At 37.5% G+C, this 18478-nt stretch overlaps 1 protein-coding gene across 1 annotated transcript; it reads left to right on the top strand.

Moving 5' to 3' along the window:
- Positions 1-8797: 8797 nt before the first annotated feature.
- Positions 8798-17840, top strand: LOC139892040 (auxin efflux carrier component 5-like). The gene is made up of 4 exons (XM_071875073.1): positions 8798-9423; positions 12006-12091; positions 12247-12404; positions 17760-17840. Exons 1-4 carry the CDS (start codon positions 8798-8800, stop codon positions 17838-17840), a joined length of 951 nt encoding a protein of 316 aa, XP_071731174.1.
- The last annotated feature ends 638 nt before the right edge of the window (positions 17841-18478 follow it).

Here is an 18478-nt window from a genome sequence, read left to right as displayed (position 1 = left end):
CCACATGAATTTGGGTAAAAAATACATATACAAATTTGCTCTGCAAGCTACACTGATTATATATTTTGTTTGTTGATAATTCGTTGCAGGTAGTTTGTAATGTAATTTTGCATATGAAGATGGGATTGAGCTTTTCACAACTTAAGTAACAATGATGGTTAGTGCATTATTTTGTGTTGTTGGTTTGGTGTTAATATTCAAAAACATTTTGATTGTTTATCCTTGAGCTCTCATCTACCTTTTACTTTATTTACTGATGTACTATTTTTTTATTAAATACTTGATTGATATGTAAAATGGTTTTGTGCACTGATTATAAAGTGGTCAATAAATGAAACGGTTCTGCACCTTAATTACAGAAATTTATTTTTTATGTAATGTTATTAAAAGGAAACTTAGTGTAAAGTTGATTCAAATACTCTTATTAGGATTTGTATTTGTTTTACCATTTGAAAAGTTAAAACGTTTTTTATTTAGTTATAGGGAAATGACAACAAAGAAAAGTTCATTGGCAACAATATGTTAGGAAGAGGGGATCGCCTGGACGTTAGGAGATATAAATTTGAGAGAAAAACAACTCTATTACTCACAAGAATAGATTTTCAGAGTATTACAAAACTCTTACAAAAAAAAAAACTCTCAAGCTCACACACACTCTCTAGATTGTGATTACACTTCTCTGAATGATTTGGGATGATTTACAATTGAGGTTTGCACCTCTATTTATAGTAAAAATTCTATGGCGGTGGAAGGGTGTGAACGGAGATGGTGGGCGGCCGTCATCGTGTTCATCTTTGCTTCTTCTACATGGTGTTCAAAGAAGGCTACTTTGAACATCTAGAAGGTGAGCTTCTAGATTGTAGGCTGGAAACTTTCAATTCTCCCCCTCCAGCCGAATCCACGAACATTCCAGTTATGTCTCTGCATAACTCCAACTTCTCTCGAGTCACCACCTTTGTTAACATATCCGCAGGATTCTCCTTTGTATGGATCTTCACTAGTCTCAACAGTTGTCGATCAATTACCTCGCGTATCCAATGATAGCGAATATCAATATGTTTTGTACGGGAATGGTACATGGAGTTCTTGCTCAAATCTAGAGCACTCTGACTGTCACAATGTACCTTGTACTCCTTTTGCTTGATTCCAAATTCTTGGAGATAACGCTTTAACCACAACATTTCTTTTCCAGCTTCTGCGACAGCAATATACTCTGCTTCAGTTGTGGATAATGCAACACACTTCTGTAGTCTTGACTGCCATGAAACAGCTCCCCCTGCAAAAGTATAAATGAATCCTGAAGTAGATTTCCTACTATCAGGATCTCCGGCCATATCCGCATCTGTATAGCCTTCCAAGATTGGATCAGCTCCCCCGTAACAAAGACATAGATTCTTTGTACCTTTAAGATATCTGAGAATCCATTTTACTGCATCCCAATGCTCTTTCCCGGGGTTCGAGAGAAAACGACTCACCGTTCCCACTGCATGAGCAATATCGGGCCTTGTACACACCATCGCATACATCAAACTTCCAACTGCTGAAGAATATGGTACTGACGACATCTCCCCGATCTCTTCCTTGGATGAGGGACAAGAACTCTTGCTTAACTTGAAATGGTTAGCTAATGGAATGCTAACAGGTTTGGCATTGTTCATATTGAAACGTAAAAGCACTCGTTCAATATACTTCTCCTGAGATAGCCATAACCTTTTATTCTTTCTGTCTCGGGTTATCTGCATTCCCAAAATCTGTTGAGCCTGTCCTAAGTCTTTCATGTCAAAAGACTTAGAGAGTTCCTTCTTCAGCTGGTTGATCTTCGTTACGTCTTTCCCTACGATCAAAATATCGTCTACATAAAGTAGAAGAGCAACGAAATCTCCTTCAGAAAACTTCTGAATATAGACACACTCATCTGCTGCAGTTTTATTATACCCGTGACTCACCATGCACGAGTCAAACTTCTTGTACCACTGCCTAGGTGCCTGCTTTAAACCGTACAAACTTTTCTTCAGCTTGCATACGAGGTTATCTCCTGAAACCTCAAAACCTTCTGGCTGCTCCATGTAAATTTCTTCATGTAAATCTCCATGAAGAAAAGCTGTCTTTACATCCATCTGTTCAAGCTCCAAGTTCATACTTGCGACCAATCCAAGTATGACTCTAATTGAAGTCATCTTGACTACTGGTGAAAATATCTCATCAAAATCAATCCCTTTCTTCTATTGGAATCCTTTGACTACAAGTCGTGCTTTGTATTTCACCACTTTTTCACTACCATCCTTTTTCAGCTTGAACACCCATTTATTTTTCAGTGCCTTCTTCCCGCGTGGAAGTTCTACAATCTCATAAGTTTGATTTTTCTGCAGAGAATCCATCTCATCCTGCATTGCGAGCAACCATTTTTCTTTATCCTTATGCGTTACTGCTTCATGAAAACTCTCCGGTTCTCCATCTTCAGTAAGTAGAAGGTACTCGGATTCTGGATATCTACTCGATGGAATCCGACCTCGTTCAGATCTACGAACTTCTGGAACATTCTGAGGAGATCCACCATCATCTTGACCTTGTGATGGTGCTGGAACGTCTGGCAGACGGGGTTGTGGCTCCCCCTACTCAGCACCATCATTTTCCTCATTATCTTCTACTTCTGGCATTTCTTCTTGCACTGAAAATTCATTTCTCATGAATGATTCCGTTGTTGCCTCTGGCACCTGAGCAGCAACATTTGACTTCTGAGATATTGTGGGCTTTTCAATATCTTCTATTGTCTGGCTTTCATGGAACACCACGTCCCTACTTCTGATCACCTTTTTCTCCTTTGGATCCCATAATCTGTATCCAAATTCTTCATCTCCATAGCCTATGAATATGCATAGAGTGGTCCTTGCATCCAGCTTCTGCCTGAGCTCCTTGGATACATGTGCGTACGCCAAACATCCAAATACTCTTAAGTGAGAGTATGATGGATCCTTTCCAGACCAAAGTTTCTCCGGAACTTCAAAATTCAGTGGTACTGATGGAGATCGGTTGATCAAATAACAAGCGGCTCTGACTGCTTCTCCCCAGAATGGCTTTGGCAGCTTAGCCATACTGAGCATGCTCCGAACACGTTCCATGATTGTTCGGTTCATTCTTTCTGCTATACCATTATGTTGAGGGGTATGTGGGACCGTCTTCTCATGTCGGATGCCATTTGATCTGCAATAGGCATCGAACTGCCTGGAAGAGTATTCACCGCCGTTGTCGGATCGAAGACACTTTAACTTCTTTCCTGTCTCACGTTCTACCATGACATGGAACTGTTTGAAGTAATCGAACACCTGGTCCTTCGTCCGTAAGAAATATACCCACACCTTTCGAGAAGTATCATCGATAAACGTCAGAAAGTATCGATTGCCGCCAATTGATTCAACCTCCAAGGGACCGCAAACATCAGAGTGTACCAGACTGAGTAACTCTGATTTTTTCGTTGAAGAGGAATTAAACGAGACTCTATGCTGCTTACCAAACAGACAATGATTGCAAGGATCTAGTGCAGCATCCTTTTCTACATTGATAAGCTCCTTCTTTATTAGGGTAGACAACCCTTTCTCACTCATGTGACCGAGTCTCTGGTGCCATAAATTTTGTGAAGCCTCCTTTTCTGCAACATTAATACTGTCTGTGCAGATCTTCACACGAGTCTTGTACAGTGTGCCACAAATGTGTCCTCGAGCGACTATCATAGCGCCTCTTGACAATTTCCATGTGCCTTTACTGAAATGACTATCATAGCCCTGTTTGTCGAGAGCTATCCCAGAAAATAAATTCAGCCGAAGATCTGGCACATGGCGGACATCCTTCAGAGTGATTGTGCTCCCGAAACTTGTCTTTATCCTGACATCTCCAATTCCGACAATCTCAGCGGAACTGGAATTTCCCATCTTCACAATTCCAAAGTCACCAGCTTTGTATGTTGTGAAGTATTCCTTGTATGGAGTCACGTGGTAGGAAGCTGCAGTATCTACCACCCATTCTGTTTCTTCTCGTGAGACGTGAAGGCATGTCTCATCATGGGTTGAACAATAAGCTACATCACCAGAGATAGTCACTAATGTTTTTTCACCCTTATTCTTCGGCTGTGAACTGCTTTGACCTTGTTCCTCTTTTAATCTATAGCAGTTCTTCTTCATATGTCCCTCTAATCTACAATGATGACATTTATATGTTGGTTTTCTGCCATCAGCTGACCTGCCCCAGCTCTTACTTCTGCCTCTCCATTTATTTTTGCTACTCATTCGCCGTCTCCCCCGATTCTCTGTGACAAAGGCATGGGTCTGATCTGTGCCCATGTCCTTTCTCCTTGCCTCTTCACTGAATAGGGCATCCTTGACCATTGACATGGTAAGTTTGCCATTCGGTGCTGAGTTGCTGAGTGTTACTACCAGCGTTTCCCAACTATCGGGAAGGGAACTAAGTAGCAGTAGCGCCTGAACTTCATCGCCAAGCGGCATCTCTACAGACGATAACTGGTTGACCAAGTTCTGAAACTCACTGGTATGCTCGGCAACTGAAGTTCCACTTTTGAGCTTCATGTTGACTAAACGCCTCATCAGCAGGGCTTTATTCCGAGCAGTCTTGGCCTGGTACATGTCCTCCAACTTTTTCCAGAGGACATATACGTCTGTCTCTTGTGCAACATGGTGGAAGACACTATGATCAATCCATTGACGGATCTGACCAATAGTTTTTCGGTTTGATTTCTTCCACTCTTTCTCTTTGGCAGAATCAGGGTTTATACCCTTCAATTCAATAGGATCGAACAAATCCTTACAGCTGAGGAGATCTTTCATCCGAGGTTTCTACAGCGTGTAGTTTGTTGCTGTGAGCATAATCATAGCTCCGGAAGATGATGTTGACTCTTCTGTGGACATTATCACCTTAAAAATAATTTTTCAACACAAACGGGGTTGAATTGTAGAAAACAGAGATCACCGTTACGTCCGGAACGGTTGAAAATGGTGGAATAGACACTTCGCGGCTTAAATTCCACTTACGGGGCAAAATTATAATTTTTATAAACTTCAGGGACCAAAAAATGAAATTCTGAAAATTTCAGGGACCAAATTGTAAAATTTCAGAATTGCTACAGTACCGCTACAGTACCGCTACAGTGACTTGCTACAGTGCCACCATCTGCTACAGTGAATTGCTACAGTGATCGTCTTCTCCGGCGGAAATTCCGGCATCGGCGTCTTCTCCGGCGAGATTCCGGCGAGTTGACCAAACTTTGACCGCGTTTTCTGGGCTCGTTATAACTCCGTTTAAGTCGCCGTTTTTTGCGTTGGACTCGGTTCGACGAGACGAATCCAATGGTACACTCAAAATTGAATTTTGAGAAAACTTCAGAAGACCCAAAAACTCAACCAACGTCTCTAACCAAGCTCTTGATACCACTTGTTAGGAAGAGGGGATCGCCTGGACGTTGGGAGATATAAATTTGAGAGAAAAACAACTCTATTACTCACAAGAATAGATTTTCAGAGTATTACAAAACTCTTACAAAAAAAAAAACTCTTAAACTCACACACACTCTCTAGGTTGTGATTACACTTCTCTGAATAATTTGGGATGATTTACAATTGAGGTTTGCACCTCTATTTATAGTAAAAATTCTATGGCGGTGGAAGGGTGTGAACGGAGATGGTGGACGGCCGTCATCGTGTTCATCTTTGCTTCTTCTACATGGTGTTCAAAGAAGGCTACTTTGAACATCTAGAAGGTGAGCTTCTAGATTGTAGGCTGGAAACTTTCACAATACAGCCAAAGACTCAAAGTTGTGACAGGGACTCCAACTTTACATATTACTTTACAAGTTAGTTCACCTTAATTTAGTTTCCAGGTTTGGGCCTCAATGAGTTGTCAAAATACTAAGGTTTTGATTAGCTAATTAGTTTGGTCAGAATTGGTAAGATCCAAGATACCCCTACCCGTTTAGTGGTGTCAAAATGGGTTACAAGAAATGGGTCATATTTTAGAACTGTAGAAAGGTTAATTTTTAGTGAAGCAACATGACATATACTTTTATACATAACATTGTCAGTTTGTATATCACTTTCTTGCAATTTTATTAGCGGTGTGCTTCAACTATTTGCTTTTGAAAGCTGTTTTTTTTTTTTTTTTTTTTTTTTTTTTGGGTGAAAGCTTACATTTTTAATCATGGAGAAGAAGGAAGTCAGTTCTGATAAATCATGCAAGTTTTTTATTTATGTTTTTTTTCCTTCTATTTCTGGTATTAATGTATTAAAATTTTGTTTTCACTTGTGGTTTATTAAAAAAGTTAAAGAATTGATGGCGTCTTCAACTGTGGAAAATTACACGATTCATCAACTGAAACAGAAGATCACTTCTTTGGAGAAGAATTTGGTATTCCTTTTTATCAAGGTTGCATAAATCACTACTCGGGGAGTACTAGGTCAGGAATTTTTAGGAGTACTCAGGGAGTACTCGGATGTTGACCAAGTTTAAATTTGATTGATTTTGACCAATTGTCAGAGTAATTTCGAGTTTTGGCTGAATTTGACATGTTTTCAGTGATTTTGTCCAAGTTTGACCAAGAACTCCCCGAGTAATTCCGAGTTCTGCAACACTGCTTTCTATTGCAAAAATTGGAAGTTAAAGTATTTGCTTTGTAAATGGACAAGATTCTTGACATGTACAAAGTGGAAATGTTCTGATAATATCAGTAACTTCATAGTGCAGTATCTTCTGTCTCATGGTATCATTGTTTCTGGTATCACTTTAATGACGTTTCAGGCTGAAGTAGTTACCGAAATCAACTACTTAAAAGGCACACGTAGCGTGGATGAGGTACCAATATCGGTGGGGCCTGAAGAATTGGAAGATACAAAAGAAAGATAAATTGTTGAAGATGGTTTACCTGATGACTTGATAGTTTTAATCAGTGGATATGATGGAGGATCAAGGTTGTCATCATCAGTTGGCTGTTACTCGCCATCACGAATTTTGCAAAATCCCTTAATCCTATGAATACTGAACGATGTTATGCCGCAGTTTCAAAGTAAGATAATGAACTTTTCGAGTTTGGTGGTGGGGATCCGTGGTAAGTGGTTCAATACAGGTAGTTAGTTATATCCGTGATTCGTGTTTATTAGCTAACATTTTACGTTTTTAATTTCTTTGATTAAGAGTCGTCGTGCAACGCACGGGCTCTTAAAGGCTAGTTTAATTTATATTTGGTATGTATAAATGTAGCTCTTAGGACTACGATTATCATTTTCATATTTGTTTATTTCTATTTATATTGTTAATTGTTAACATTAATATTAAAGAATAATAATCCCACATTAGAGGATTTTGATTAACAAAACATGTTTGTTTTCAAATCATCATAAGAGTTCGACCCCGCTGGCTACATATTAACTCACAATTTCATTCCTGTCATGAAGTACCATTCATGACACTTTTCTCACATCGCGTTGAAGGATAAAGGGGAGGGGGTTTTACCGTCCATGCCCCGCATGGGATTGGTGTGGGTTTCCTCATTGGACACGCAGTTGGGGGACGAGTATAGCAACTGCGGAAGATGATCGCGTGAGTGGTTAAGTCCTTCATAGGTGATCCCAACCAACTGCTGACAAAAAAAAAAAAAAAAAAAAAAATTAGATCTAGGTTCGATCCTATCTTGACTAGAGAAAAATGTAAAACGGTCAAACATGAAAACTTTTTCCGCTTACCGGCTTGTTTTTAATTGGTCAACAACATCTCTTTCAGATAGTGTCATTTTAAGTTTATATGGTATTAACTGTTTTGGTCACCTATTTTGATACTTTAACATACTTTAAGTAGAATAATAATAAGTTATTTTCTATATGGGAGCGGTAATTACATTTAATATGGTTTTCGACATTATCATATCGTTATTTGATATATATCAATTTTTTTTTTTTGGTAAGCAAGGAAACCCTCCTATGAACGAGCACATTGGCTCCCCCATAGAAGATAAAACCTCGGGTAATCAAGCCCCCGAGCGCGAGACCCTGGTACCGGGTGAATTACGCATTATGCGCACCCTCTTGTCACACTCCCTTTTTGAACAATTTGGCATAGCCAATGATTGAACTCGGGTGGTGTGTTTCATTGGGCAACTCGGTGGCCACTCAGGCAAGCCTGAATGGTTTGATATATATCATTTTAAGATTCAAGATTGTTTGCGGAAGAGTCCCCGTGCAACGCATGGGCTCTTAAATCTAGTTCACTATAAAATCCATACCCTCTAAATGGATTTTAACAAAAATCATTTTAAATCTAAAATTTGATATTATACGTACGTGAAATAGTCGGACCTGCATACCTATTTTAAAAGATCCTTTATAGTGGTTCCAATATAGCCATGTGCCCATGTTTAAGGTATGTTTCCATCTTCAAATTAACATTGCCAACTACCTTTTCCAATCGAAATCTGACGTGTTTTCAACAAAATTAATTAGCCTTATTCTCCCTTAATTAGAAATAAGATTAAATTGATGTGATTTTTATCGACTCAAATTATAGGATCAATCCATTTTTAGACAACAAGTTTCATAATCTTTAACCAGTGGTTAATTTGTGGAATTTGAATTGTTCTAATTAGCGTTATATCAGCACTTCACGTAATCCGCGATCCATAAAGAAACCCTCCTCATTGATAATGCACTTCACGTGATCCATTGATCATGTTTTAAACCCCCAAAAGCACACTTAGTTTTATCTAAGGTACGAAACACAAACGATTCACTTATATACATCATATAAAATGATAGGATGGGTAGACATTTACAATGTCGTATCCGCAATGTGTCCACTCTACGTAGCACTTACTTTAGGCTACGGCTCGGTGAAATGGTGGCACATTTTCAAGCCTGATCATTGTGACGCCATAAACCGTCTTAATTGCTACTTCATCATGCCTCTTTACACATTCGACTTCACAACCCGCATCAACCCTTACAAAATGAATCGTCTATTCATAGCAGCCGATATTATCTCAAAAATCATTATCCTTGTAGCAATAACCTTATGGGCAAATTGTAGTATTAAAGGCAATTATTCATGGTCAGTCACAAGCTACTCTTTATGTAGCTTGAATAACTCTCTCGTTGTAGGGGTCCCACTTATGCGATCCATGTATGGGACGTTGGGAGAGAATCTCGTCATCCAATCGTCAATTTTACAATCATTGCTATGGAATATGTTGTTATTGTTTATGCTAGAGTTTGGACGTGCGAAGGAAGAGTTGGATCTCGAGCGCAATGATGAGGGGGATTTACGTAGAAGACCTTCTGTATTGATGTTAATGAAGATTGTTGGGGTGAAAGTTGCTAAGAACCCGAATGCATATGCATGTGTTCTTGGACTTATATGGGCACTCATTGCAAATAGGTATGCTATCTTCAAATATGAATGTTAGTGTCAAAAAAATTTGTTTTGCAGCATATGACATGAGAGCTCAAAATATGTTCAAAGATTCCGATTGAATTTAATCCTACACGACAATAACGTGCCTGATAACTATTGTGTATCTTACCATATTATTATTTTACTAGGCACATATAGTAAAAGTATCGACTATAATTAGGCACATGGTCTAATTAATAGATCTCATCCTTTATAAGATACTACTAGTTTTATGAGCCCGTGTGTTGCACGGTAATTGTATAAATTAGTTCCGATAATGTTAGTATTGATATCGATAAAATGTATAATACAATTACAATGAAAAGAAATATGAATACTTTGCATTCGTTGTAATTTGCTTTTTCGTTTTGTTTTTTTTTGGTTTTTTGTTTTTCTCATTTATATTTGTTCTTTTCTCTAGCTCCTTGCTAGTTTTTTAATAAAATTTTGGCCGTTCGAAAAAAAAATAATAATACAATTACAATTAAAAGATCATATATTATTGGAACATGAGTATAGAAGAATTATTATTAAAACATTAGTATAGTAAACGTTAATATTGAATACAATTATAATACAACAATCAGTAGTTCTCTCGAACAGTTTCTTGAACATATAGTGATACGTTTATGAGCCCGTCCGTTTAAATATGTGTCCACAAATATAAAAAAGTTTGATATATTTTTAAATATCATATATTGTATCTAAAATAGATATTTGATTATTTATTTAATTTAAGTTATATATCTAAATTTTATTGAAAGTTTATTCGTTTGATATACTTAAAGTCTATTTTTTTTTTATGTTTATACGTGTCAATAATAATATTGTGATATTTAGTACTCAATTAAATATATTTAATTTAGAATATGAATACTTTCCTTATTTGAGAAAATCAATTAACATATGGGAAGAAACGATAGAATGACATGTGGCAGAATTAACTAGGAGATGACACGTCAGCATAAATGCACGTGCTTTGTTAGTCCGAGTAAGGATCATTAACAACCATATTCGAGCAAAATCAAAGACGGAAGAGATAAACACGATGAATCAAACATAAATCAATATTATACATATAAACGTTACACTTACAATTGATTTAAACGAAGAAATATCGGTTGGCCAGGGGAGATCGAGCATGACCTCCCCTATGCACGGGAATCGCCAAAACGGCTCTTCCAAATTAGGGTTCTAGCCTGACCCCAATTAGGGTTCTACTCTCTTAACCCTAAACGCATGTGATATATATATATATATATATATATATATATATATATATATATATATAGACTAACTAGACTTAGGTTACCCTAATGGGCCTATCAATATGAACGGCCCAACAGTCGGCCCAACAGTCACATATGCTCCTGTAACAGATCAGTCCACGCGTGTAATACATCTAGGTATACAATTTAAGAATAAACGTTATTCGCCCAGCAACGACCATACAAAATATGCATCAACATGCTTTATAATATGTATAGATTGATCTATTTGTCTCACTCAAAGTGTCCACTTTAACTGAGCGCAGTTTCAGAAAATTCATCTACAACAATTTTTACCATACAACTTTTATCTCTACCTAATTAAATCTTTTCTTATTAACCAAACTACAAAGTAGATGTACTTTAAAATAGTAACATGGATAGTTATAATTTAAGGAGTGTGAAGAATTTGATCAAGAAACGGCGGATCGTGACCCTTTGTTCGTGGATTGCGACCCTTTGTTAGCGGATCGCGAGGGTATGACCCACACGCGAAGACAATGTTTGAAACACAAGAGTGTGTGTCGAGCATGTGTCTTGGATTTGAAGACGTTTGGATGTTGTGGTTCACGCATGGAAGTGAGCTCGCGGATCATGAGGGGGTCCTTGCAGATCGCTAGGTCTGGCTTGAGGTACAAGTCAAACGATTTTGTTTCCTTATTTTGGTTCTTCTATAAATTGTAACCACATAATATATCTGTAACCAAAAAGCACGAAAATTAATAATGAATACTCTCTGGTTGAATGTGGATTAAACCAATCATCCTGATTGGATATAACCATGTAAATACGTACGTTTGTTACATTCGTTTATTGTTTGCAGAATCACAATATAAAGATTGGTAATTGTTGTTTGGGTCCACTAATATCTTACAATATTGAGACAGAGGAAGGATAATTTATTTGTTTCATGTGCCTGTAACTCTTCTTGCCATGATAGCACATAATAGCAGAGTAGGACTGTAGGAGAATGAGAGGTGTTGCTATTAGCATATGTGCATATGGACCCATAAAAGAGAGAAAGTGATTATGTATGCATTCAATAGTATAAAAACTCAAAATGTGAATGTCAGTGTAAAAAATTTTTGTTAGCAGCACCTAACTTGGATTCTGCTAGCAGCATATATGTGTCCTTATTTTAATTTTATAAATAACCAAAGCGCCATAGGTCTAATGCTATCGAGGTGCTTTTATAACCAAGAGGTTATGACTTAGTACAAGAGCGGACAATATATGTATATATTCGTGAAAAATCCGTGTTGGGTGTACATTAATCTTTATGTTATGTTATCTACTTAGGTGGAACTTGAGGATGCCACAGATCATTGAAGGATCGATACAGATCATGTCAAAAGGTGGTGCGGGTATTGCCATGTTTTGTATGGGTAAGAACCTTTTTATCACCACATGTGTGAGAAAAGGAGATGCACACAAAAATTTATGTCCAATTGTTGATATGTTTATTTTCTCTGTTTAGTTTTGCTTTCACCAATTTTATGGAATTTTAATTTGATATTAAAAACCAGGCATCAATGTACAGGTTTATTCATGGCGTTGCAAGAGAAGATGATTGAGTGTGGTGTGAAGTTAACGTTATATGGGATGTTATTGAGGTTTGTGGCGTCTCCAGCGACTTTGGCTGTTGGCGCTCTAGCTATCGGTTTACGATCGGATGCTCTTCATGTTGCCATCATTCAAGTAAGCTTACTGGTTTGTCATCATGTAGCAAAAGAAGTTACTGACGATATTCATATTAACAAGAAAATTATAAAACTACACAAGGAAAGGGCCACAAGGCATATCAAATAAATGCTTTAATAGTGACTTCCTAAAAAAGAAAAAAATGGGCTGACCCAAAATTGAAAACGTTTATAACTTCCTCTATTTTAAGATAAAGACAGTCCATGTGATTTGTCACAAAAATCATTAATAATTGTAGACGTTCTTTGGATCTTAGATCAAACGTAAAACCTAGGTTAAATGCGGAAAACAATAACTAGGGTGAATCGAATACGAGTTTCACTTTCGGGATCAATCTAACCAACAATATGTTGATATAATCAACGCCTAGATGTTTGTATTCGGTTGAGGTTTGGTCTGGGACTGTAATCACAGAGAATTACGACGGCTAGAGGGTATTGGGTGTGTAACCTAACAATGAAACCCAAAACCCGTATTTATATATAATCACAGTGACCATCGGCCGGTGGTCTCTGACCTACGGCCGATGGTGATAGTCCCTCGACCGATGGTCTCTACCATCGGTCGATGGTCTGAGCAGCCAACCAAACTGCTCGAACCATTTCACGTCATTATATTAAACAATCCAAACACAATGTATTAATGACGTAGTCCTTACACGACTGAAATAGAAAATACAATACGAATAGAACTTATTACAAAATAGAACTTGGGATTATGCACCAACAATAATCCCTGTACTTTTTTCAATCAGGGTTTATACTTTTTAATTTAGGGAAGAATTGGTTGTGGGATGAAGATGAAGTTGGTGAAGGGGAAAGGTAAAATGACGAAAATACCGTTAAATGTTTGGCACATGATTGGATTTAACGGAAATAACTAACACCCGTCAGTGAGAGGGACTATCTTTGATGTTATGTCTAAAATAAATGCTTTAACGCCACTCCCAACCATCACAAATGAATAACGCCCTTCTATACACCCCCACATCAGTGTCATGTCATCATTTTCTCTCATCACAAATGAATAACAGATTTATTCCCAACCATCACACACATCTTCAAAAAATTGAGATACGTTATATCAATTAATTATACCAATTTTTTTACTGGAAAGCTGAGGGTACAACCCAGTTTTACTAATCTGATCCTCACGATGGCATATGCTTAAAAGGCACGATCGAGATGACGAAACACCATCACAAATGAATGGCAAATGACTGACATTGCACTACCAACGAGTCATAACCATCACAAATGAATGGGGAGGTAATAAGTGATAACATCACTGCTGAGAGTGTTCCAACATTAATTCACATACAATTTTAAGTATAGTACGAGCTCTTTTAAAGAGTAAAATATTACTTTTACATTTTTAATTGGAGATTTTTTAATGACAAGGACAACCATTGGGTCTGTCTTTGTTGTTAAACAGCATAAATATATTGTGTTTTTAAATAATCATCAGCAAAAAGTCAATATTAATCACCATGTACAATATATTTATGCATGTTAACGAGACTGATAGTTTCAAGGGTCGTCATCAGAAATTTCTTATATTGAACATAAACAGTGGAATAAAGGGGATATGTCTTCACAAAGAGAGGGAACACAAGGGAGACAACACTAATAAATCGGAAAAGGGGTCAAAGGTTTTATAAAAGATGTAAATGTAAATTAAGGATAAAAATGTGAACTTAATTATCTTATTTTGGAAATGATCATATATTTTATGACAAATAAAAATGAAAATGTGAACAATTAGTCTACGACTGAAGTATATTAATTGCTCATGTACATTATATATCCTTATACTTTTATAAGTCCTTATACTTTTTGATTAAGTGTTTACTGAACACGCAAATTTAAAAAGAATCTATAATCCATTAGTTATAATTTTCATCAATTAAATTTCATCGCAAACCATTAAGTCTTTAACAACTAATAAAGACCAGTCAAAGTGAGAAAATGAAGAACTTTACGGAATTCGTGAAAGATATCAATTGAGTTTTCATTGGGTTGGTTGCCTTGTATTTTTAACATGCTTTGTCTCGGAGATGGTTCTCAATCTTGCATTCACTTTTTGATTGGTTACCCTATTTTGACGTGGTTTTTGTTTGTGTTTGGTGCTAATCGACTTTCTTATGATGTGTTGGTTTGTTTGTTATGTTTAGTGAGCTCTCGTTGTAGGTTTATTAGGATTTGTAGGACCCAAACAAGACATGTGATTACACCAATTACAAAACCCACGAACAACAAACGAATAACATAAAGCTTAAAATGATAAATAGACGATAAATGCCGCAAGGAATTAACGTGGTTATATCCTAACTCCAAACACATAGAAGAGTAGTCTACGGACGCAAATCAAAGATTTTTCACTATTAATTTCGTGCACACCATATACACGAGGTCAGGGTTATAGTTTATAGGAATAAATGCAATAAGAAATAAAAAATCGTAGAACTTGCTGGCCAAAACAATTTTCGAGTTTCGGCTTACAATCTCACATTTCGTGAGCCATCTCAAACTTCAGATCCACATTCCAGATTTCAGATTTCTGGCAGCACTTGATTCTCGTTTCTTTTTCCTTCGTTCTTTGTTCAACGTCTACATACATCAACAATCTCTCATTTGGAGACTTTGAACAAACCCTACACCGATCACCTTTCCAACATCATTAATGAACACCATGTATACTGCCAAGAGCATTAGGGACATGCACACTCCAACCACATCGAGCTGGCAGACTTTCAATAAAGAGTTCTTCAAGACACTAGACAAATTCGGAAATCAAAGCTGCCTAAAATGTAAACAATGTTTGAACACCCACAACAATTAGATCACCTGATTATAGAACTTCTTTTGAACACCGCCAGATAGCCATCTGAGATACGCCGCTCTTCCACATCTTGAAAAAGAAGACTTTCGACACTCAAACAACTAAGTAATAATTCAATCTCCATTGCTAGCTTGAGTCATCTCGTATCGCCCGGTCAGTTGCAAATATCTTTGCCATTGAAGAGTAAAACAAGTACTCGAGTCTCTACTAACTGGAATTGACGCACTAACCCTGCAAAAATTGAATTATCACTCGTACAACCAACTCCACAACTCCCACTGGTTGTTCAACTCCTACTAGCCTGATGCTTCTATTAGTGACCAAACTCACGCTGAGTTCCTGACACCCTCAATAATATATTGAAAGCTCAATTTTCGGGACTTAAAAGATTATCCACTCCATCAATCACCTAAAGATCCTAATTAGTCACCTTCGAAGAAAACCACTCGTTTGTTGAACCAATCATCACCCAAAACCCGATCACCCGTCAAACGCGTTCTATCCGACATCCTTTGACAACCACTATTCTTAGTGAGAGAAGCTCAAACCCGCCTGCATATTCCAAATACCCTGGAATATCCGACCAACCACCCTTGGTCATCCCGTTTCAAACTGCAAGTATCAAACTTCCCCAATAACAGTATCAAACTTCCCCAATAACTCCCTGTAGATTTTGACCCGGATGTATTCCTGTCATTACCCAACTTGCCCAAACCTGAAGGAAACCACCCTCTTGAGCTCCCGTAACAAACCAATATCCCCCAAAAAATACAGCATGTATCGCCCGAAGTTTTTGAGACTACACCATATCGCACTCGCGTCATCAAACCCGAAAAGTTCATCCTGAAACTGCAGTAACTTCGAAAGTTTGTTTATGAAAATCCAAAATGGTCCGATCATTGCCAAATTTTTTCCACATGTAGAACTATGTGTCTTTTATCTACAATCCAATATTCAAATCGATCTGACGGTTAACGAACCCGCTATGAATTTTTCCCTCCAGCTGCGCATGAACATTTGAATTTAGCTTGATCATTCTTTCGCACGGGATCACAAAGAACGAGAACACATATCCGACACCTGGATCGCCAGAAAAATCTCTTCACAACAAACCCATCGATCCGAATCTATCTCCTTAACCCTTCACGAACAATCACCATCATAATGCAATCAGGGTCCCGATTACATCATAACCTTCCAGAACCATCACCCAAATCCTGGTGTAATCAACTCTGGATACAGATAACATTAAACAACAAACATAGAACATGACATGTGAATATGTGATTGCACCAATCACAATACCCACGAACGACAAACGAATAACATAAAACATAAAACAACAATATACGATAAACGGCACAAATATTTAACGTGGTTATCTCCCACTCCAAACACGGAGAAGATTTTAGTCCACGGGCACAATTCAATGATTTTTCGCTAATAATGTCGTGTACACCATAAAGAGGAGGCTAGGGTTACAATTTATAAGAGTAAATGCAATAAGTAAACAAAATCTTAAAACTTGTTGGTCAAGACAATGTTCGAGTTTCAGCTTACAATCTCACGTTTTGTAAGCCATCTCAAACTTGAGATTCACATTCCAGACTTGAGAATTCTGGTAGCACTTGATCCTCGTTTCTTTTTCCTGTGTTCTTTTCTCAACGTCTACATACCTCAACAGGTTTTTAGTGTTCAATGGTAGAGCTCCGACGTTCCTTTAGGTTTCCTCAATTTGTTGTATTGGGGCTTGATTTATTTGATTAAGTATTCCCTAATTGTTTTATTTATGTTTTTTTAAACAAAAAAGTGAGGACAACTGATCAAAAGACATCTTGTCATTATCCCTTTAAGTAATATAAATACAACACTTAGCATTTTACATTAGACTAAATCTACTCAACTACTGCTTGTCATGGTCTTCTCGGGACGAACCGGGGAAGACCCGAATTCTCACCTGGGGACGAACCGGGGGTGAGCTCGGACTAGTCATAAGCCCAAGTGTAGAACTCACTCCCAAAAGCTAGCTTGAAGGAGGAGGGAACACCCTCTCTTCGGGTCCAAGCCACCACTCCATAGGCCACCACTCCGAGGTGTCGGGTCCCGAAAGGCGGGTTAGCTCTGATACCAATTGTCATGATCTTCTGGGGACGAACCGAGGAAGACCCGGGGACGAACCGAGGAAGACCCGAATTCTCACCTGGGGACGAACCGGGGGTGAGCTCGGACTAGCTATAAGCCCAAGTGTAGAACTCACTCCCAAAAGCTATCTTGAAGGAGGAGGGAACACCTTGACTTATAAGCCATCACCCAATCCCATACTTGGGCGATGTGGGATCGTAACACTGCTATACTCATGCATTTCAGTCTATGCCTTTAAAAGTAATTTGATATTCATATAGATTATAGATGATGCACTAAAATCCATTGATCAAATTTAATGGTTGATGTTGCTTAAAGTTTGCGATACTGAACAATTTGTTTCAACTATTCGAATTGGTAATGGATCAGGCTGCTCTACCACAAGCCATTGCGTCTTTCGTATACGCAAAGGAATATGGACTCCATGCAAATGTGCTTAGCACTGCGTAAGTTGTGTACTTTAATTTCCATTAACTACTATATGTAGAACACCTTTTACCACAATTTTTATGATTTAGAACGGTATATGTTTAAAGCTACTAAAATCAGCTTCATGACTTTTGATCCAATTTATGTTTTTGTTTTCCTTTTTTAATTAAGTTTGATTGTATTGTTTCAGGGTTATCTTTGGCACTATTATATCCATGCCGGTGCTTGTTGCTTATTATGCTGTTCTCGATCTTTCACATGGGAAATAATCAAAACTCATTCTTATTGATTTCCAATAATGGTTAATTTTTTTAGCGTTTTAAATTTTAAAATATAATCTAGTAAACCTTTATCCAACAATTTGTATAGACTTGAAATGTAATAAACTAGGCCAAAAATCTATTGTGTGTATTGTTAATTAATTTATCATCATACACAGGTTCAATCATTTAATCACAAATTAATAACATGAACATTAAACTAAAACATACTTGATGGAAGAATCGATTTGGGATTAGAGTTTGAAGGTGAAGCCATTAAGGCTAATCAATTCCTGAAGTACTATCAATAATCTGATGGATGGATTTCTTATTTCACTTGTTCTTGGTGTTCCAGAGAGAAATATGTGATACGTGAATGATAGAATACAGGAAACCACA

This window comes from Rutidosis leptorrhynchoides, chromosome 2 (genome assembly GCF_046630445.1).
Source record: "Rutidosis leptorrhynchoides isolate AG116_Rl617_1_P2 chromosome 2, CSIRO_AGI_Rlap_v1, whole genome shotgun sequence".
NCBI lineage: Eukaryota > Viridiplantae > Streptophyta > Magnoliopsida > Asterales > Asteraceae > Rutidosis > Rutidosis leptorrhynchoides.
This window is presented reverse-complemented; position numbering and strand designations above follow the sequence as displayed.

What these genes read in the sequence shown, in the direction of transcription:
- LOC139892040 (XM_071875073.1), top strand. Translation starts at nt 8,798, where the DNA reads ATGATAGGATGGGTAGACATTTACAATGTCGTATCCGCAATGTGTCCA. An exon ending in TATTGCCATGTTTTGTATGG is followed by an intron (nt 12,092 to 12,246) that starts GTAAGAACCTTT and finishes ATCAATGTACAG; the next exon opens with GTTTATTCATGGCGTTGCAA. An exon ending in TTCATGTTGCCATCATTCAA is followed by an intron (nt 12,405 to 17,759) that starts GTAAGCTTACTG and finishes GTAATGGATCAG; the next exon opens with GCTGCTCTACCACAAGCCAT.